The 19,806-nt window shown below is 41.7% G+C and overlaps 1 protein-coding gene across 1 annotated transcript in view; it reads left to right on the plus strand.

Moving 5' to 3' along the window:
- Positions 1–10,115: 10,115 nt before the first annotated feature.
- Positions 10,116–19,806, plus strand: part of Lgr4 (leucine rich repeat containing G protein-coupled receptor 4) — a 103,278-nt gene continuing 93,587 nt past the window's right edge. The window contains exon 1 of the mRNA XM_042691414.1: positions 10,116–10,800. Coding sequence (XP_042547348.1) covers positions 10,616–10,800 — 185 coding nt within the window. The 5' untranslated portion in view covers positions 10,116–10,615. The remainder of the gene's footprint in view (positions 10,801–19,806) is intronic.

The raw sequence follows: 19,806 nt of genomic DNA on the forward strand, positions 1-19,806 counted from the left end.
GCACTGGTGGCTTATGCCTGTAATCCTAACTACTCAGGAGGCTGAGATCTGAGGATCATGGTTCAGAAGAGGAGTCTGTGAGACTCTTATCTACAATTAATCACAGAAAATACCAGATGTGGCACTGTGGCTCTAGTGGTAGAGCAACTAGCCTTGAGCTAAAGGAGCTCGGAGACAGCATTCAGGCCCAGAATTCAAGCCACAGGACTGGAAAAAAAAAATTAAACCAATCATAGAGCAGTTAAGCTAGATTCTAGTTCTGCTAGTGAAAAGGGCATATTGTCTTGGATCATTTAGCTGCCTATCTGATTTCTCACTATGAAATAAGGATTTTTTTTTACTTTTTTGAATTTTTTTGAGAAGAGCCTCATTACATTGCCCACACTACTCTTAGACTTGTAGCTGGGACTGCAGATATGTGTTACCATGACTGAGCCTGTTATATAACCTTTTCTTTGCAGTGCTGGGGATCAAACCTAGGTCCCTACAGATGGTAGGCAAGTGTTCTACCTCTGAGCTACATCTCAGATCCAGAAATGAATAGATTTAACCTACAATGTCCACAATTGTTTCCATTTCTAATCCTGTTTCCAAGGATCTGAAAACCATCACAGATAGGATTTACACACAACAAAAGATTGAGCATTTTAACCACTAGACCCACCCAAAAGGTGAGCTCTCCTACTTACCAAGGTCCAAAGATGCTAATTTTAGAAGTACCCCCAACATTGCAGGGATGCTATTTAACCTTAGGGAAATGGTTGGACTACTGTTAATGCCATTGTAACCCTGAGTTCTAAGTTCTGTAAGATAAATTGAATTCTAAACTGTTTGAGTGGAAGGCCTTGCGTCATATGGCTACCATGAAAATGCTTTAGCAGACTCACAAATGAGAAATTCTTTCACAAGGAATGGCTCACTGGGCTGGTCCCTGTCAATGACTGAGCACTGCCACGCCACAAAAGCAAGTCTGCTTCTGGGAGATATGAGACTCCTCTGGGAGGTGATTTCATTTTTTTTGTCTTGGAGACTTCCCATCCTCCTTGATGAATGCATATAGGATGGTCTAAGGGTCGCCTTCCGTGTAGTGTTCAGTCTAGGACTTTTCCTTCCTCACCTGGGGCCAGACACACATCTCAGTCTGACAGCTCTGCCAACCTCCCTCAACTACCGCCCCACATCCCCTCATAAATGTTTCCCCTAATAAATCTCTCAGAAGAGTAATGCTGCACTAGTGTTTGGTTTGTTTCTCAGAGAACCCAAACATGCACAGTCCCCTAGCAGAGAGTCATAAATTCCAGCATGGGGCTATATTGACATCAGAAACTTTTAAACACTGAAAATCCAGCCTCTGCCCCTCCAATCTCGGAACTTCTACGCTACAATCGATGGAGGTAAAGCCCTGGAGTTTTTGTTTCCAAAACAATCTTCCCCGGGTGATTTATATGTAAGCAGTGCTGCGCCTCTTCAGTCTTCAGTAGATGCACAGTGAATCTTAACCTGAAAGAGTAAAAACAAAGTCCAAAAATGTTGAAAAGCTTGACTATAGTCTGTTATTTTAGAAGAATAAAAGGAGCAAACTAATAAAGTTGCTGTAATCACCTCTAGGTTTTCTATTTTCTCTTTTATTCATTTTTTTAAAATCTTGCTCCAGTTTTCTACAAACTGAATCTATATGTTTTAATAAATTAACATGAAATGAGAGAAAAATAAAAAAATACCAAATTTTGCCAGACTTAGAAAATAGTATTTCCAGTGTCATTCTACTATGCAGTAACTTGGATCCTATCTCGATAGGCTTTTATTTATTTATTTATTTTTTGTCTGTTGTGGGGCTTGAACTCTGGGCCTGGGTGCTGTCCCTAAGCTCTTCAGCTCAAGGCTAGCACTCCACCACTTGAACCACAGCGCTACTTCCAGCCTTTTCTGTTTATGTGGTACTGAAGAATTGAACCCAGGGCCTCATACATGCTAGGCAAGCACTCTACCACTGAGCCAGCTCCTCCATAGGCTTTTTTGTTTGTTTATTTAATTTGTTCTTGTTGTTGTATTTGGTGGCAGGGTCTCACTAATAACTCAGGCTGGCCGCAAACTTACCATCCTCCTACCTCAGCATCTAAAGTGGTAGGATTTCAGATGTATGTTTCCATGCCAGGCCCGGCTAATGTTCGTGTTGCTTTTGAGCATTTGTTTTGTTTTTGTTTTCAAATAGTTGCTTTTTTTATTTTGTGATTGTTTGTTTTGGTACTGTTCCTTGGGCTTGAACTCAGGGTCTGGGTGCTATCTCTGAGTTTTTTTGCTCAAGGCTAGCACTCTATCTTTTGGACTTTCCTGCCCAGACTGGCTTGGAACCATGATCCTCAGATCTCAGCCTCCTGAGTAACGAGGATTACAGATGTGAGCCACCAAAGCCCAATTTGTTTGTGCTTTCACAAGCATTGCCTGAACATCTTTTTATTTTTCAAAAATTATTTCAAAGTCATCTTCAGATACTCTAGGATTATTATGATTACTTTGTCATGCTAAAGATGGAACCCAAGGGGCCTCACATGTTTAGTAAGGGCACTATTCCTAATCACACTCCCAGTCTTGCGTCTTTTCTGAGACAGTTTTAGGTATCCAGGATAAGAAAGGGAAGACAAGTTACAGAATGTGAAGTCTTCCCTCACATCCTATTCCAAGTGTCTCTTGCCATCTAAAACCTCTTATTGCCTCTTCGGTCCCTTGCTTTCCTTTCAACTATGTTCCTGTAGATAGGGAAGAGCTTTCTAGAACATGTCAGTCCCCTACGACTAGCCTGCTCTGTTCCAAGTATTGCTCTTCCTGGAGCATGCACAGATGTGCATGTACTTCCTTGAAATAGTTGTTGCATACGAACGTCATTCTGAAGCATTTATGTCTTACTTGGAATTCTAAGGGAAGAAAAGTACCCAAATGCTGTGACTAAAATTTGTTTCTCAGCATAACCACACAGTTATGCTCCTGATTTCCTATTATGGTTTTTTTTCCTGCCAATACTCTTCTGTCTCATACTCTCCAGTTTCTGTCCTTCTTTCTTTCCTTCCTTCCTTCCTTCCTGACCTCCCCCCTTTTTTTTTGTCAGTTGTGGATCTTAAATTCAGGGCACTCTCCCTCAGCTATTTTGCTCAAGGCTAGCACTCTACCACTTTGAACAACAGCTCCATTTCCTATTTTTGAGTGGTTAATTGGAAATAAGAGTCTCACAGACTTTTCTGCCTGGCTTGTTGTGAGCCATGATCCTCAGATCTCAACCTCCTGAGTAGCTAGGCATGAGCCACCAGCATCTGGCAGTGTCCAGTTTCTTTAACACACTTTTAACCTTTTGCCAAGTTTTGTTTCTGTGCTCTGACTTGGATGTTCACATGTGGTTTTGAATTTAGAAGGTGTCCCCTTGAGTCTCATTCTCCTCCTAAGCTAGAATTGACGAGAAAAGATGAGGAAAAAGAAAATCAATTTTTTTAAAAAATGAGGCAGAAGTAGAAAAAAATCAATGTTTCTAAAATTTATCCAAGTGTGTTGAAATTTGGGGGAGCAAAATGGGCCACTGGAAATACAGAGAAGGTTATCTGACCCCAGGATGTCAAACCAGGTCAGGAGAGTCAACGACTGAAGGATTGCCTCCAACACTGGCCCTGAGCCAGTCCTGCCCAAGGCCTCACCACCAGCCCTCACCACCCATTGGCACTGCACAAGGTGGCATGTACTGCTGCCAGACACTACTTCAGCCTTTGCCCCAGCTCCTGGCAGAGGAGCCAGAAGCCTATGTGCTACATGTGCACTCTCCAAAAGGGTATTTTTAATTTGACAATAATGCTGTATTGGTTGTGTGTGTGTGTGTGTGTGTGTGTGTGTGTGTGTGTGTGTGTGTGTGTGTATCCTTCAAAATAATCACTGTTTTAAATTAATCCCTAGACCCCAAATTAGATGCTGCACCATAAGAACTGCACAATAAGAACTCTCTAAGAGTGTTCAAACAGAGGGAAAAGATACATGATTAGAAAAGCATCTTAGTTAAGACAGGTGAGATGAAGGCAGGCTTTAAGGACAGTATATGGAAACTCTGCCATTCCAAAGCATGAAACACAGGTGTGGAGGGTCACCAGAAAGAACTGATCTCATTATAAGGAACAGTAATATGGTGCTTATCTTGAAGATTCGATTATCTGAGTAGATGCATATCAGCTGTCTTACCAACAGAAATCAGACCTGATTTTCTTCTTGTATTCATTGAATTCATTATGATTTGAAAAGATTATGTATGCATATGTGTATATATCTGCACATATGCACCGATATGTTCTTATATTTATATAATATGTATATACTTAGCTTCTAACTTTACATAATAGTTAAGGCTTTATTCTTTTATTTAAACTCAGTAGGCATTTATCACAGGCCATGTGGTTATACTAGGTTAAAAATATTGGGAATGTTTTTTGAATAAAGAACAAGGGAAACTCTAAATGCCCAGGACTTTCTGAGTTATTCATTCCAAAAACTAGGGCATTTTATAGCTTGTCCTGGGTTACTTTCTACCTATTGTATAGTATACATTTTAGCATGAGCTTACCATTGAGACCAAAAAAAAATGCTTGCCTTTTAGGCACATCTCTCTAATTATTTTCATAATCCTGTATGGTTTTCAAAAATAAGCGGTAAGAGTTCAATAAAAGATTAGCACTTTAGGGAGTGGTGCTGTGGCTCAAATGGTAGAGCACTTGACTTATGCTGAAAAGACTCAGGGACACTCAGGCCTAGAGTTCAAGCCCCATGACTGAAAAAAAAAAAAGATTAACACTTTAGGCTGGGAGTGTGGCTTAGTGGTAGAGTGATTGCCTACCATGCATGAAACAAACCCTGGGTTCAATTCCTCAGTACCATAAACAGAAAAAGCCAGAACTAGTGCTGTGACTCAAGAGATAGAGTGCTAACCTTGAGCAAAGCAGCTCAGGAAGTGCCCAGGCCCCGAGTTTGAGCCCAATAATTGGCACACACACACAAAAAGATTAGCACTTTATAAGGCAGGGTTAGAGAACATTGGACTATGAACCAGAAGTAGTCCAATACTTTTTTTTTAATAGAGAAATCTTATTGTAACCAACAGCCACATTGAATTTACTTATGTATTATAGATGGCTGCTTTCATGTTACAATGACGGAAGAGTTCTGAGAGAGACCACAAAGTCCCCCAAGGTTACTGTATGTTCCTGTATGGGGCACACAGTATGGAAAATGTTTGCTAGCCAGGCATGGTGGCTCATGCCTGTAATCTTAGCTACTCGAGGTACAGAGGTGGGGAAGATTGTGGTTGGAGGCCTGTCTAAGCAAAAAGTTTAAGATTCAGTTCAACCAATATAAAGCTGGGCATGGTGGTGCATGCCTGTCATCACAGTTAAGCAAGAAACATAAATAAAGGCTGGCCTGGGCAAAAAGCAAGAGCTAGGAATCTTGGCTTAAGAGGCAGAGTAATTGCTTGCCAAGCACAAGGCCCTAAGAAAAAAAAAAAAACAAAAAATATTTGCTGATCTCTATTCTAAAACACTAAAAGAAAATACAACCTAATAGAAAACAAAGGAAATGAACAGGTGATGCAGAAAACCACATGCCAGACTGTCCTACACAAATGTGAAAAAATACAGTTGTAATCAGGTAAAGTCATATCCAAACTAACTGAGATTTCACTTCATGTTCATTAGACTTGCAGTTTTGCCTGTAATATTGGACGTTGGTAAGGTCCAGAGTAATGGTGATTTTGTTGTTGTTGTTGTTCATTGACCCTATTAGGACCCTGTCATGAGACAGGATTTCATCATGTAGCCCAGTCTGGCCCCAAACAATTCACTGTCCTCCAACCTCAGCTTCCTGAATGCTGGGATATATAGCCATATGCCACAAGCATAATCACATAGTCATTTGTGTGAAAAATGTAGCGACATTTAATAATGGTGAATGCTTATTATCTATGACCCAGCAATTCCACTACTGGACCCATATATGAAGGAAATATATATATGAACAATCATACATATTAGAAAAAATTGAAATAATAAAGTGGATAGATTATTACATATTGGATACAAAATTTTTTGCAAAAGCAAGCTTGACTGGGCAAAGGATGCCCAGCTAGATGGTCAAACATCAGGTTTCCTTGTGACTGGGTTTCTGGAAGAGATGAGCATTTGAATCTGTATCCTGAGTAAAGAAGATGACCTCATTAATGTGGGTAGACATCGTCAGCCTCCATAGAACAGAAAGGAAGGTAATATGGTTCATTCTGTTTGTGTGGGACATCCACTTTTCCCTGCCATCCTTGTTCTCAAGCCTTCAGGTTCAGACAGGAACTACCATGGTTGCTGGGTTCTCAGACAAAGGACTTGAGCTTGAACTAAAGCATTGGCTTTCTTGGGTCTTGAATATACAAATGGCAGGTCATGAAATTAGCTTCTTTGATTGCGAATACCTCAAAATAAATCTACTTCTCTATATCCTTTTGTGTCCTTATAATAGTTCTGTTATTTGGCACACTTTTTTTTCTCTTCCCTTCCCTTCCTTCCCTTCTTTTCCCTTTTAACTCTTTCTTTTCTTTTATCTTCCTTCTTTCCTTTCTTTGTCATTCTGGGAATCAAACTTAGGGGGTTTGGACAAAAAGCATACACTCTATCTATGTTCCCAGTCCTCTGAGTATACTCTTGAAATGGAATATAATACAATAACAAATTAATTAACATAGGTGCCTACTTTAGGAACAAGGAGAAAGCTTATAAGTTGAATGCAAAAAGCAAGTTGCAGAACATAGATAATATTCTATACCAGATTAGTATTCATTCTGACATTTAAGAAAATGTTTACTATTCAGAGAAAAGAAGAAGAAACAGATCAGGAGCAAGTACACAGGACACTTCTGCCACATTTGCTTATTTCATAAGCTGATTGCAATAGCCTTTATTTTTCTAAGTGAGGGATACTTTACAAAAAGTGCAATTCATCAAGATATCACTATCTAAAATGTCCCACTGTCTTCCAAATCATGCCTTCCTAGACGGTTCACCTACGAGGTGGGGCTTCTGAATACTCTTCTTGAGGTTCTGTTTACCAGCACACCAGGACAAGGGCTAGTCAGTTGCCCAACAGTCATTTAGTCCTATGTCCTTTGCGTCCGTTAGAGAGGATAGTTTCTTTACTGCCCCAAAGAAACACACAGCAGCGGTAGAGGCAATGCTGCCCAGCTGCTTGCATTTCTGAGACAAGGTCTTGCTTTGCAGCCTGACTGGCCTTGACCTCGTGATCAATCTGCCTGTGTCTCCTGAGTTCAGGGAATGCAGACATGTGCTGCTACAAAAGCCTCTCAGGCTACATTTTATATCTAGCTAGTAGATATTATAAATCCATACACCCACAGCAGGTAGTGTGTAGGCAGATTGATTTTTTTTTTCTGCTTGTTACCAAATTTCTATTTGGAGTTATCTCCTAGTCTTGATGTTTTACGTAAAATCTGTTTTTATTTGGTGGTGGTGGTGGTGGTGTGTGTGTGTGTATGCGTGAAGACAACTGATATAATAGGTAAAAACTAAATGGCTGATATAAGAAATATTCACATTTTAATAGAGTTTACTTTTCATGACCAGTCCTTTATTTCTAATCTTTGGTCTTTTTCATAATCTGTAGATTATTGTGTGGAATATTGTCTTCTTCCACAAAATTTACAATTCAATTATGGCTAAAGATGAATCTTTCCTTTCACCTAAGTTGCCAACCAAAACATTTTATTCCTGGAAGGAAAGAATAAAGTTCTCCAAATGTGGTTCAGAGACCATCCATATCACTCTTATCTCATATGCTTCAAAATGCTGATTCCTAGGTTTCTCTCAGGCCTAATAGATCAGTCTACATTCGAAATACAATTTTGCATATAATTTGCATAATCACTAAAATTTGAAAATTATTACTTGAAAAGAAAAGCAAGGCAGGCTGTGGAGGCACATAACTGTCATCCCAGTTACCCTAACAGGCATAAATAGGAGTTTGGTTGTGTGTGTGTGTGTGTGTGTGTGTGTGTGTGTGTGTGTCCTGGTTAGCCTAGAGAAATGGTGGGAGATCATATTGGTAAAATAATTAATGACCAAACAAGGACTGACTCAAGTGGTAAAGAATGTTAGTCTAGCAAGCAGGAGACTCTGAGTTCAAGACCTGAAAATGACTCCCTCCAAAAAAGTAAGAAAATAAATTAATAGGCAGAAATATAATTAATCAGTAAAGTCTATAAGAAAGTGTTATCTTGACAAAGAGAAATTCCATTATATTTCAGTTTTATTAAGAGGATATAAGGCATAAATTAGGGAAATTTTGAAATTTTCCCCCCTTTTATTTACTCATCCAAGTTGCTCAAAAACTGCAGAAATGACTTAGACACTGAAAATGAAGTCTCCTAGAACACCAGACAACGAGCCAGTTGTTCTGAAATGATAGTATGAAGAGCACAGTATCTGAGAGGTTCAGATTTCTAATCTCTGAAACCAGAGAGCAAATGCAAACAACAACAACAACACAAAAAACAGAAAAACAAAAAACAAAAATGGGGGCTGGGAAGGTAGTTCAGTGATAGAGTGCCTGCCTTGCATGCCAGAGGCCCTGGGTTCAATTCCTCAGCACCACAAAAGCAGAAAAAGCTGGAAGTGGCACTGTGGCTCAAGTGGTAGAGCACTAGCCTTAGCTGAAGACAGCACCCAGGCCTAGAGTTCAAGCCCCATGACCTACAAAAACAAACAAACAAACAAAACACACACACACACAAAAGTGTTCTTCAATGTTCTTGAAGTTGTGTCTAAGGCCTATGGAGAAAGACATTTTGTCATTCTAAAAACTTGACGCAAAGTCATGTCTGTATTCCCTGACTCTCTAGCATAAATTTATAGAATGTTAGTCATGTGCCCAACCTGGCATTATTTTAACCATAAACTCTTGAATACAAAGATAATGGATAATGTTTCATCTGAAAAGCCTTTTAGGTCTGCATCAACTTGTTTCCACTGTCTTCAGGCTTACTTGCATGAGATCACTAGTTAACTTTATGATGGTGATAGTTTAAACCCAACGTGCTTTAATTTAATGAGTTCATAAAAAAGTGTCTCCAATAAGGACTAAAACAACCCAAACGAAGAAAGGAGGCTCCCATAAAGCTACATTTTGTTTAATGGGGGGAGAGGGTGGTATGGAGAGGGTGATGTCAAAGGCCATAGAAAATACAAGTCCAGAATGGCAGGAAATATTAATAATTACCTAACGTCAAGTTCCCTCTGACTTCTGAAAGATAGTCACTCGGCACTCAAAAGTGTTGTTGTCTGGAGAAATTATCCAGCGTTCAGAAACATCCTTTGACCCTTCTGACATCCCTGCGTTTTAGGATTTTTAAAGTGAGTGAGAAAGCAGTCTGGTTTGTATCAGGGATAATAAATCCCTGATTTAGCTACCAAGTGTATATAAAGATGAGCATAAAGATCCCAGGTGAAGCGAGAAAGTTAATCGTTTTAAATGTAGGACACAGCTAAAACCCGAAGATGTGGGTCAGATTGAAGGAAACGTTTTTTTCCTCCTCTTCAAAGATCTCCCCTCTCCCTCCTTTTAAAAAAATTCTTATTAAATCATTTGCACAGCTCCCAAAGTTCTTGGCCCTTTTAGGAACAGTGGAGAGTCATTTGAAATTTAACTGAAGGCTAAGGAGGCTAGTTTTGCCTTTTCAGATCATCCAATTTAGAGGATCCAATTTCTGCGGAGGGAAGGAAAAGACGGGGTGGGGAAGGTTAAAAACCAGAGTCCTCGCCTGCGGATCTTCTAACCTTCAAATCCACAACCTGCCAGGCAAAGAGAGTCAAGTCAGAGAGGTTTTTTGAACCACCACCAACACCACTACCACCACCACACCACCACCACCTTGTCACTCATGCTCAAGAAATACGCCCCTATGGTCTCACTCTTGACCAATGGCGGCCCGGCTGCCTGCATAATAATGAGCTCGAGGCCTCCCCTGGCCAATAGCACAACGGGAGAAGGGTTAGTTTTTGCATGTACCTAAGTGATTTGCATAACCCAGCGGCTGGGGGCTTGGGAACCGGAGCGTGCAACCCTAGAAGGGAAAAGGACGGGAAGAGCTGGAGCCGCGGCGGGGAGCGAGCGAGCAAGTCTGGGTGTTTGTGTGAGACCCGGGCGGGGGGCTGGGCCGGCCGGCCGGCATGGCTGAAGGCTACGCTCCGCAACCTTGAAAGAGCGACTGTGGCTGGAGGCCGTGGGGGCAGAGGGAGGCGGGTGCGATGGCAGAGCGCGGCCCGGGCAGCTGCGCGGGGCCGGGCTGGCTGGCCTGAGCCTCTGCGCTTCCATGGAGCAGCGGGAAGGGCGAAACTCCGGAGCGCCGCGTCCCTGCGCTGTTACGGCGGACTGTTGACGGGATCAGCTCCGGCCCGGGCGTCTACGGAGAAAGAGCCCCCGCCCCGGCCCCGCAGGCCGGCTGCCCCAGGCCGGGGGGGCGCGTCGCAGGGCAGCGGGGGTCGCGCGGATCCGGAGACGCCGCGGGGAGAGGCCGGCGCGGGAGGCGGCCGCAGCAATGCCGGGCCCTCTGGGGCCGCTCTGCTTCTTCGCCTTGGGGCTGCTCGGCTCGGCCGGGCCCAGCGGCGCGGCGCCGCCTCACTGCGCGGCGCCCTGCAGCTGCGACGGCGACCGTCGGGTGGATTGCTCCGGGAAGGGCTTGACGGCCGTGCCCGAGGGGCTCAGCGCCTTCACCCAAGCGCTGTGAGTACCGGGGCGGCTGAGCTGTGGGGTGGAGGATCACCGCGCGGGGTGGAGCCAGTGGCCCACCCCTCTCCAGCCACCCACCCCAGGGCCCTGGGGTCGCGGATCAGCTGTGAGGATGGGGGGGGGGGGGGCTTGACACCCTTTCCAAACTTTCCCTGTCCGGGTCCGCGAGGAGCTTCCTCTTTCTCAGACTTTTCGGGGGCGCGCGGGGGGGAGGGGGGGAGGGACGGTCGTTGACCGGGCCCGGTGTGTTTAGGGCCCAGAAGGAGGGAGGGATGTGGACCGCGTGTCCCCGAGCAAACCTTTTCGCCCGACCTGCCTTCTGCCGCAGTTCTCTGATGGACTGGGGGTATGGGGAGGTGGGGATCTTTAGGCCCAGGCCAGGAGGGCGCCGAGAACTTGGCCCCGCGTTTGCAGACCCAGAGTGGATCGCTGGGTGCACCTGGAGTCCCCGGGGTCTTGGGCTAGGGGGAGGGGTTAGGGGGCGGGGGAGAAGAAAACACCTGTACCTTGGGAGACCCGCCTTTCAGTTGTGGCCTCCACCTGGCCGTTTGCAGCCTGGCACCCTGGCCCAGATCCTCTCTGGAATCGCTTCCAGACGTCCAGGGCTCTGGGGCCGCCGAACACAAGGGAAGAGGACGGAGGGGAAATTACAGGCTTCTCTTGGTGAACATACTCCTTTGATTCAACCAGGCCTTTTAAAGCAGGAGTGCTGAGCTGGGGAGCACCGAGCTAGGTGCTGGAAAAGGAAGCTGGCAGCGCATGTGCGCAGTGCTGTCTGCAAGGTGGGCAGCTGTCGTGTGCCATACCTGAACCAGCAGAACATTTGCTTCGAGTTGTCTGAGATGGGGCAAGTCACTCACATGGTTCTGACTTCCAAACGCTCTGTCTTCAGAGACCTGAGAGGTTCAACGGTCACCCCAGAAAAGACAGAATCTGAAAGTAGGTATTGGAGGTGGTGTTGGCAAAAGCCACCCATACAGAAAGAATAGCGTAGTTTAGTGCCCGGACTGCTTTGCGCTCTCCTTCTTCCTCCTTGTGCTGTGTGGCTGGTGGACTGCTTAAATCAGGAAGAGTGAAAAAGGTGTTCGAAAGAGGAAGGGGTCTGGGAGGCACTTGGGTAAAGGGAATTTCCTTTTACCTTAATGCTACTGAACAAGACCTCTTAGTTTTAAGAGGAATAGCAGACCCTGTGAGGAAACTCCTTTTAGGCAGGTGGGACACTTGCTGTATCTCTAGGTGGAGGGTGACAGACTGATCTCAGATTGTGGTTAATGAACGTTGAGGCCTGTTGTCCTGGAACCTGTTTTATTTTATTCTTCAACCCAAGCTCCCCTCTTTCTCACCACCCCCCCAACCCCATTTTGTAAAGAAGTCACACATTTGAAGTCATTTTCCTTCAGTGTTGATGGAATTTAACGTTTCACCGAAAAAGTTAACTTTACAGTGTGGAGCATACTATTCACAAAGGTCCAATACAGGAATGGGGAAGATTGAGGAAAGGACTGGATAGAAGTAGTAGGGTGGTTTTTCCTTTTTCCTAAAAACTTTAGAAACTTTTTTTTTTTTAAAGGGAATTCAGGCAGAGATGTGACTTTACCTGAACCTCTGATGAGGCTGTCTATATAATAGAGAATCATAGTTCTACCATTTAGGCCAGTTGTAAAGACCTTGTGTAGCAGATTCCTCCACGTTTAATGAGTATAGTTGTCCTGTAAAGAAAAAGGCCTGTTTTACATTAGTACCTAAAAGCAGAAAGAAATGTCACATTTTCAGTGAGAGAGCATGCTCTCTGGAGAGCAGCTGGCAGCACGAAGACAAACCTCCCTGGAGGCAGTGAAATGCTATATCCTAGGAAAGAAAGTTCCTGTTCATAAGTAATAGTACTTTCTCAAATGATACTCCTTTTCACCGCCCACGTATGTATGTGTATGTGTTTGTCTGTTTGTGTGTATGTGAGTGTGCATATCCCACTTGGGAGGTCTCAGGACAGATTGTCAATTTTAGGAGATTGTCAAATACAATATTCTTAGCATTTAGCTTTTTGGCCCTCTCTGAAAAGACCCCTAAAATTAGAGACTCGCTTCTTCTAGTGTAGGCATTTTTAAACTTTTCAGTCAAACCATTTTCTGCTGCAAGCAGTGTTACCTAAGTCTGGGGACCAGGCCCATGTAAATTTTCAGTATGACTACAGGACTTCCTGCATATTTGCTGGACCTGATTATGACTATGATTATGTCACCTCTTGTCACAATTCGTGCAGAAGCTTGTTCAAGGAAGTGATCTTAATAAAATTAAAATCCCAATTTTGCCATATCCAGACACTTCAAGGTTATTCCCAGGTGAATGGTAATAAGATCAGTTTTAATCATTTGCACTTCAAAACTGAGGGGAGAAAGAAATGAAGTCACATGGTTGGATATGAGGCTGCATAAAATCTGTCTTCCAACCTTCTGGGAACCTGGAGCACAAGCTTTTTTTTTTTGTTTTTTGTTGTTATTTAATCCTACATTGTACCTGGCACATAAATTTAAGATTACAGAGGCTGTTTCTGTGGCTTCCTGGATCCCAGTCTTTTCCTCACCACTGGGTAATTGTGTGGCCTTGGGCAAGTCATTCTACTTTTTACTTGGTGTGTGAGAGTTTCACTTTTTAAAAAAATAACGCAGTTGAATTGCCTAGATCATCTCTGAGGGTGCTTCTTGCTTTTAGAAGTTCTATGATTTTGTACAGGTTTTAGGATGGCAAAGTGACACTAATGTTAAGATCTTCTCATGAAAAGATGCCAGGAGTTAGCAGAATATTCTTTTACTTGAAGTCACACAAGCCTATTTATTACCACTCACTTGGAGGAGTTCTTCTTTGTATTTAGAAGTGTGTGTTAGGAAATTTGCCATGGAGACTTGTTGCAGAATGCATGAGTAGCTGAGGCACTTTGCTAGGGTAGAATAGCCTTACTTGTTTCCTGTGGGTATGGCTTAACACTTGGAAAATAAAATCTCTCTGTTTCAGTAATTTGGATACTGTACAAAAAGTTACTCAATGTCCTTGCTTCCACATAATTAGTCATAATCGCTCAAACCTTCACTGTTTTTATCCTGTACTGGAGCAGGTTATCAAGCTTTTCCTATGGAATTAATCGTACCTGAAGGGCTTTGAAGTGTTTTAAAATAATCTGTTGCTTTTTCTTCTTTTGCAAGCACCATTTCAGATTCTTTCCCAAATATGTCATCGTCGTCGTTGTCATTTGTCATTATAGTCCCCCGCCTCCTCCTCCTCCTCCTCCTCCTTCTTCTCCTCCTCCTCTTCCACCTCCTCTTCTTCCTCCTTCCTAATGTACCAAACACCTTTCTCCTTTTATTAGTATCATTTGAAAGTATTTTCTTAAATATTTTCCAGTATCAACTGTGTATTTCCTGGTAGGTCAGCTCAATAATCAATGACCAAATATTTGTACTTTATTGCTAGTGGAGATTGGAGATATTGTGATTTCAGAACTGTTATGTACTATTGTAGTGATGTGTTTGTTTTGTAAGTAAGTGAACTTCAAAGTAAGGAGAATATATGAACATCTTTCAGTATAGATCCTTTGTTTTGCAATCTAGTGAGCCAGTGGGTTCTCTTTAGATACCTGAGAGGAAATAGCATTTCCCCTGAGAAAGCATGGGGAGCTGGGTTCCAGATCTGTCAATAATTCACAGGACTGACTTTGAGAGTGAGTCACATGCCCATCCCTTCAGGGCTTTGGCTTCCTCAACTGTAAAACTAAGAAAGCTACTCTCACTGACTGGGGATTTCTTTTAAATTTGTTTTTATTGATTTCTATTTATTGTGTATTTTGAGCCGAAGGCCTGAGGGTCTTGTGCATGCTAAGCAAGCACTCTCATGCATGGAGCTATATCCTTAGCCAGCTGTCCAGTTCTACCAGAATGTTTCTCTTGAATGGGGAACTCTTGTCTCAAAGAACAAGAATGTGCTGGATTTGACTGGACTAGTATTTAGGACTTGAACCAATAATTCATTTGTTCTATGTTCCTTAAGGCTTGCAGTAGCCAATACTATTTTATGATTTTCAGTTGAACTACGTGCTGTGGCTGTCACGGTATCACAAGTATTTAATGTCCGGGCACTTGGCTCTTCACATTAGAATTGTTAAGGTAACATGTGACAACTTAATCTCTCAGGAGAGATCAAAGATGTGTATTAGTAGGTGGATCCAGGCAAGTTTAGGCATTTTCTTGGATTCTGTCTCTGTCAGTCTGTCTGTCGCTCAGGTTCTTATTTCAGTCATCTTTAAATGGGGGAATGCATTGATAGCTTGTAAGTTGGATTATAGTTTGTGTTCTCCTTGGTTGTTCCTCCTCTATTAGCCTCATTTTTTCATATTTGTAAATAACAGACATTGGACTAGATGATTAAATATCCATTAAAGCCCAGTGTCTGTTGCCCTACTTGTATTAAAAGTTAAACTCTGCCAAATGTGCCTTTAACCTTAAAGAAATGTAACAAGTCCAGTTTAGAGTTCCTTTGTTTGCTTGTTTTTGTTTTTATTTTCTCAAGGCAAGTTCTTTCTATGTAACCCACACTGGCCAGCCTCCAACTCCCAATCCCCCTGCCTCGTCCACTGAGTGATGGGATTACAGGCAAGCACCACCACATCCAATAGAAGCCTTCTTGATGACAGCTTTTCTCTTTTCATTTGTAAAAGTAGACCTCAAGGTTTTTAGGTATAGAAATATGTCACCTCGCTTGCTCTTTAATCATCTTGTAGCCTAGTTTGTAGCCAAGTCAAAGCTTCCCTATTTGATACATAAAAGGATACATAAAAGAACATAGATAACTTTTTCCTTTCTTTCCTAGCTAGTGAAGCAAATGGATGTGTGTGTGTGTGTGTGTGTGTGTGTGTGTGTGTGTGTGTGAAGCTTTATTGAAGGTTTTTTAAAATGCTTAAATTGGTACACTTACACAATGTCTAATCTGCCTCCTCTTGCCCTTTCTTTTGCGCTTTTTGAGCAGCTAATGGTCACATTATATGCCAAATGCCAGCTCTATTGTCTAAAACAGTGAAAATATAAAAACAGATTTGAAATCAATCTTACTATATGATAGACCGTGAATTTATAGTTCATATCAACTCAATCACGTCTTCACTTTCTGAAGTGCTTAACAAGTTAGTCTCCAATACCCTTTTTTAAATAGCACAGTGTATGTGGGTAGTATCATACTCTACATTCACCCACACATAGATAAATATTTGTTAAACTTTGAGTACAGCTGGGCTGCTTTTAGCTAGATGAAGTGTCTAAAGTATTCTGATGCCACATCCAGGCACTTAAAACCCCCATGTTTGGGTTGATTATATTTAGTCTCTAAGAGTTGCTCTTGTACCACGACATATTTTAATCATTAAAAAAAAAAGTACCCTCCCCATGTCAGTATTTTGCATAATCTATTATTTTAGATGTGAGTGGCTGAAATTTGGGAAATGTCTTTGTTAATTGTCTAGATCCAACAAATGAACGTTAAAGTTTTTTAAAAAAATGTTTAACTTCTTGTCCTAAAAGGTCTTAAGGGAAAACATTGAAGCATGCTTTTGTGGGTCACATGTCCCATGGAATATAAGAATATCCTTGCAAGGAAAAGTAAACTATAGATATTTTGGGAGGCAGCTGGGTATATGTTTAGATCCCAGCTTAATCTCTTGTCTACTAGTGAGAAAACACGGGGAAGAGGTTTATTTTTGATAGACTACAAGACATTTAGTGACTCTTTGTCCTTCATATTAAGCCTATTTGAAGTAAAGATAGGTAAAAGTCTTACAATCCCCTTTGCTAGTTGTCTTTTGTATTCCTCCTCCTCCTTCTCTTCTTCTTCGTCCGCCTCCTTTTTTCTTGGTACTGGGACTTGAACTCAAGGCCTCACACTATGCATGCAAGGTTGGAATTCTCATTTGAGCTATACCTCCATTTCCAGCTTTTTGCTGGTTCATTGGAGATACAAGTTTCATGGACTTTGCTGCCTTAGCTACCTTTAAATGGTGATCTTCAGATCTCAGTCTCCTGAGTGGCTAAAATTATAGATGTCAGTCATTTGAGTCTAACTTCTTCCTTATTCTTTTGCTCTTTTCTTTTTCTCTTTGTTTCTTTTGACAAAATCTTGCTATGTAGCTTCAGATGGCCTCAAATTCATGATGTTACTGTGTTAACCTCCTGTGAACTATGTTATTTTTATACCGGGAGAATGTTGCAATATGTGTTTTTTTTTTTTTTTCTTCCAAAAACCTGAGTTTAAAAAATAAAGTTGAACATTGGAAGGATGGAAATACTGCACCAGACAATGATGTATTTTCGAATTTGAATCAGATTATCGAACTCCATATACAGAAAATCAGAGGTTATATTTTCTCCATTCTCTTTGTATTTTTCACATTAAGGTTGGGAACATTATTTTCCTTCTCATCACAGTGACATGAATTTGGCCCAGAGATGATTCCTTTACGTTGGAGCTGTTCTAGGCCTGGCTGAGGAATGCGTCTCGGACTGCTTCAGTCTCAGTCTCCACTCCCCTTAGAGGCTTTCGGTTCCCTTGTGGGGCTCTAGCCATCCACGATGGAGTAATTTAGTAGATGTTTTGACATCCAAACTGCCCTAAAGAGCTTGATTAGAGCTGTTTTCACGTGAAGGGAATTAGAACATTCCTGCAATCTTCATGGTTCTGGTTTTAAAGGTGCAGATTGGAAGGTGTGTTTCTTTCCAAGCTGGCATTCTCTGAAACCCTTGTGATTGGGCTATGATGTTGATTAACGTATGGGTTTTTCCCCATTTGCCTAAGGGATATGCTTTCTGGGTGGAAAGCCCTTGAAGAAACTATATAATGCATGAAGGGTACGTCCCGCCTGATGTTTTTAGGAGAGTGAAGACTCCAGGTGTGCAGTCCATTCTAGACTGCCACTGTGTGCCAAAGCTGAGAGCCTTCTTACAGGAGAAATCTCCAGAGAATGAAAAAGCTTTGTCTCTGGACTAACTGGATCCTCAGGTCTGTTATTGTTTATTCATTAGTTGGGGGAGCGAAAAATAATATCAACTGTGCTCCTTTGAGCATACTTAAAGATGGCTCCTATGCTGTGTTTATTTGAAATCCCTTTGTCTAATTACTTAGGGGTAATACAAATAAATAAAAACTGTTTGTATGCTCCTCAGCTTTCTGTTTCAGGTACAAAATCAATCCATTGTTTGTATTTTCTAAATGCCACGATTGTCATTTGGGTTTTCTTTAACACCCCCTCCCCCTTACTGCGTGTAAATTGAAATTGTCACAGATCTCGCAGTTAATTTGATTTCCTTTCCTAAGAAGAAAATATTAAGGGAATTCCCTATGTAAAATATTTTACTAACATGTTAGAATCATGGGCTTAATTAACTGATATTTAGCAGTGGTATAATCCCAGTTTCCCTCCTTTTTCTACTATTTCTGTTAGTTCAGATCCTTTGAATCTTTCTTTCTTTCTTTCTTGCTCTTTCTTCTTTCTTTCCCTTCCTTCCTTCCTTCCTTCCTTCCCTCCCTCCCTCCCTCCCTCCCTCCCTCCCTCCCTCCCTCCTTTCTTTCTTTCTTTCTTTCTTTCTTTCTTTCTTTCTTTCTTTCTTTCTTTCTTTCTTTCTTTCTTTCTTTCTTTCTTTCTTTCTTTCTTTCTTTCTTTCTTTCTTTCTTTCTTTCTTTCTTTCTTTCTTTGTCATGGGTCTTGAACTCTGGGCCTGGGCACTATCCCTTAGATCTTCAGCTCAAGGCTAGTGCTCTATCACTTGAGCCACAGTGCCACTTCCAGTTTTCTGGTGGTTTATTGGAGATAAGAGTCTCATGGACTTTCCTTCCCTGGGCTGGCTTTGAACCACTCCTCAGATCTCAGCCTCCTGAGTAGCTAGTATTACAGGTGTGAGCCATGGGTGCCTGGCTTTCTTTCTATTTTCTTAGAGAAAAAGAAAATATTCTTCTTAGTCTTCAGTTCTCTCAGGTTATTTTCAATTCATGGCTTTATTATTATTTTTAATGTCACTATTGACTTCTCGTTCTTCTATTATAGGTATATTTTGTGATCAGATTTTAAAAAGTTATTATTATTACTAGTACAAATGTGCCACAAAGAATCAGGACTCCTCAAACTCAGAAAGGTGTTCTAGAGCTTAGGCAAGTTACGTAGCCACTCCAGGTTTCAGGTATTCCTTCTGAAAAAGCAGGGCCATCCTAGATCATCCTAGAAACTCTTTTCTGCCTGACCTCTTGATGCAGCTAGGACCCAGGTTGTTGTCATTTGTTTAAGTAATACCTAAGCATTTCTGATGTTCAATTCGGAACCGGAGGTCTTTGCAGGTATATCAGGGTCAACAACTGTTTGAGTCTTCATTAGGTACTAATGAAGAAAAAGACTAGCAGGTGTCTCGTTTAGAAATCCATAATGATTCTACTGGATAAACAGTACTACATTTACTTTAGAAAGACACCACCTTACAGGTGTTCCCATACAGCTTCTTACTGGCAGTGGTGCATGGTGTTGCTTTCCTGAGAAGGCTGGGTAAGTGACAAGGTATTGTCCTAAGAGAGGGACACAGTATTTCTCCTCAGAACAAATAGCCTGTTACCATGTTCAGTACAGCTAGACTTCTGATAAAAAAAATAGTAAATAACTTTGGGGGTTCGGATTCCCCCTCGGACCTACCGTAGTTTGCTTTCCTTCTTTCCAACTTGGAGATGGGTAAGATGTTTCTAAGATTGACAAGTTAGCCCCATTTTTATTTCTTCCTGTCAATTCTTTTTCTAGGACGATTCTGATTATATAAGAACTTTCCTCCTAAGTATTTTGGAAGTAGTATTTTACTAGTTTCTAGGTCTATCTATGTTTATTTACATTGGGCACTAATGCTCATGTTCTCTGGATGAAAGTGCTAATTTCTTAAAAGTGGTTTTTATCACCCATATTCTTTCTTTAAAATTTGTCATATTTCTAAAATG

Source organism: Dipodomys spectabilis, unplaced genomic scaffold (genome assembly GCF_019054845.1).
Source record: "Dipodomys spectabilis isolate Male_0828 unplaced genomic scaffold, ASM1905484v1 ptg000145l, whole genome shotgun sequence".
Classification (NCBI taxonomy): domain Eukaryota; kingdom Metazoa; phylum Chordata; class Mammalia; order Rodentia; family Heteromyidae; genus Dipodomys; species Dipodomys spectabilis.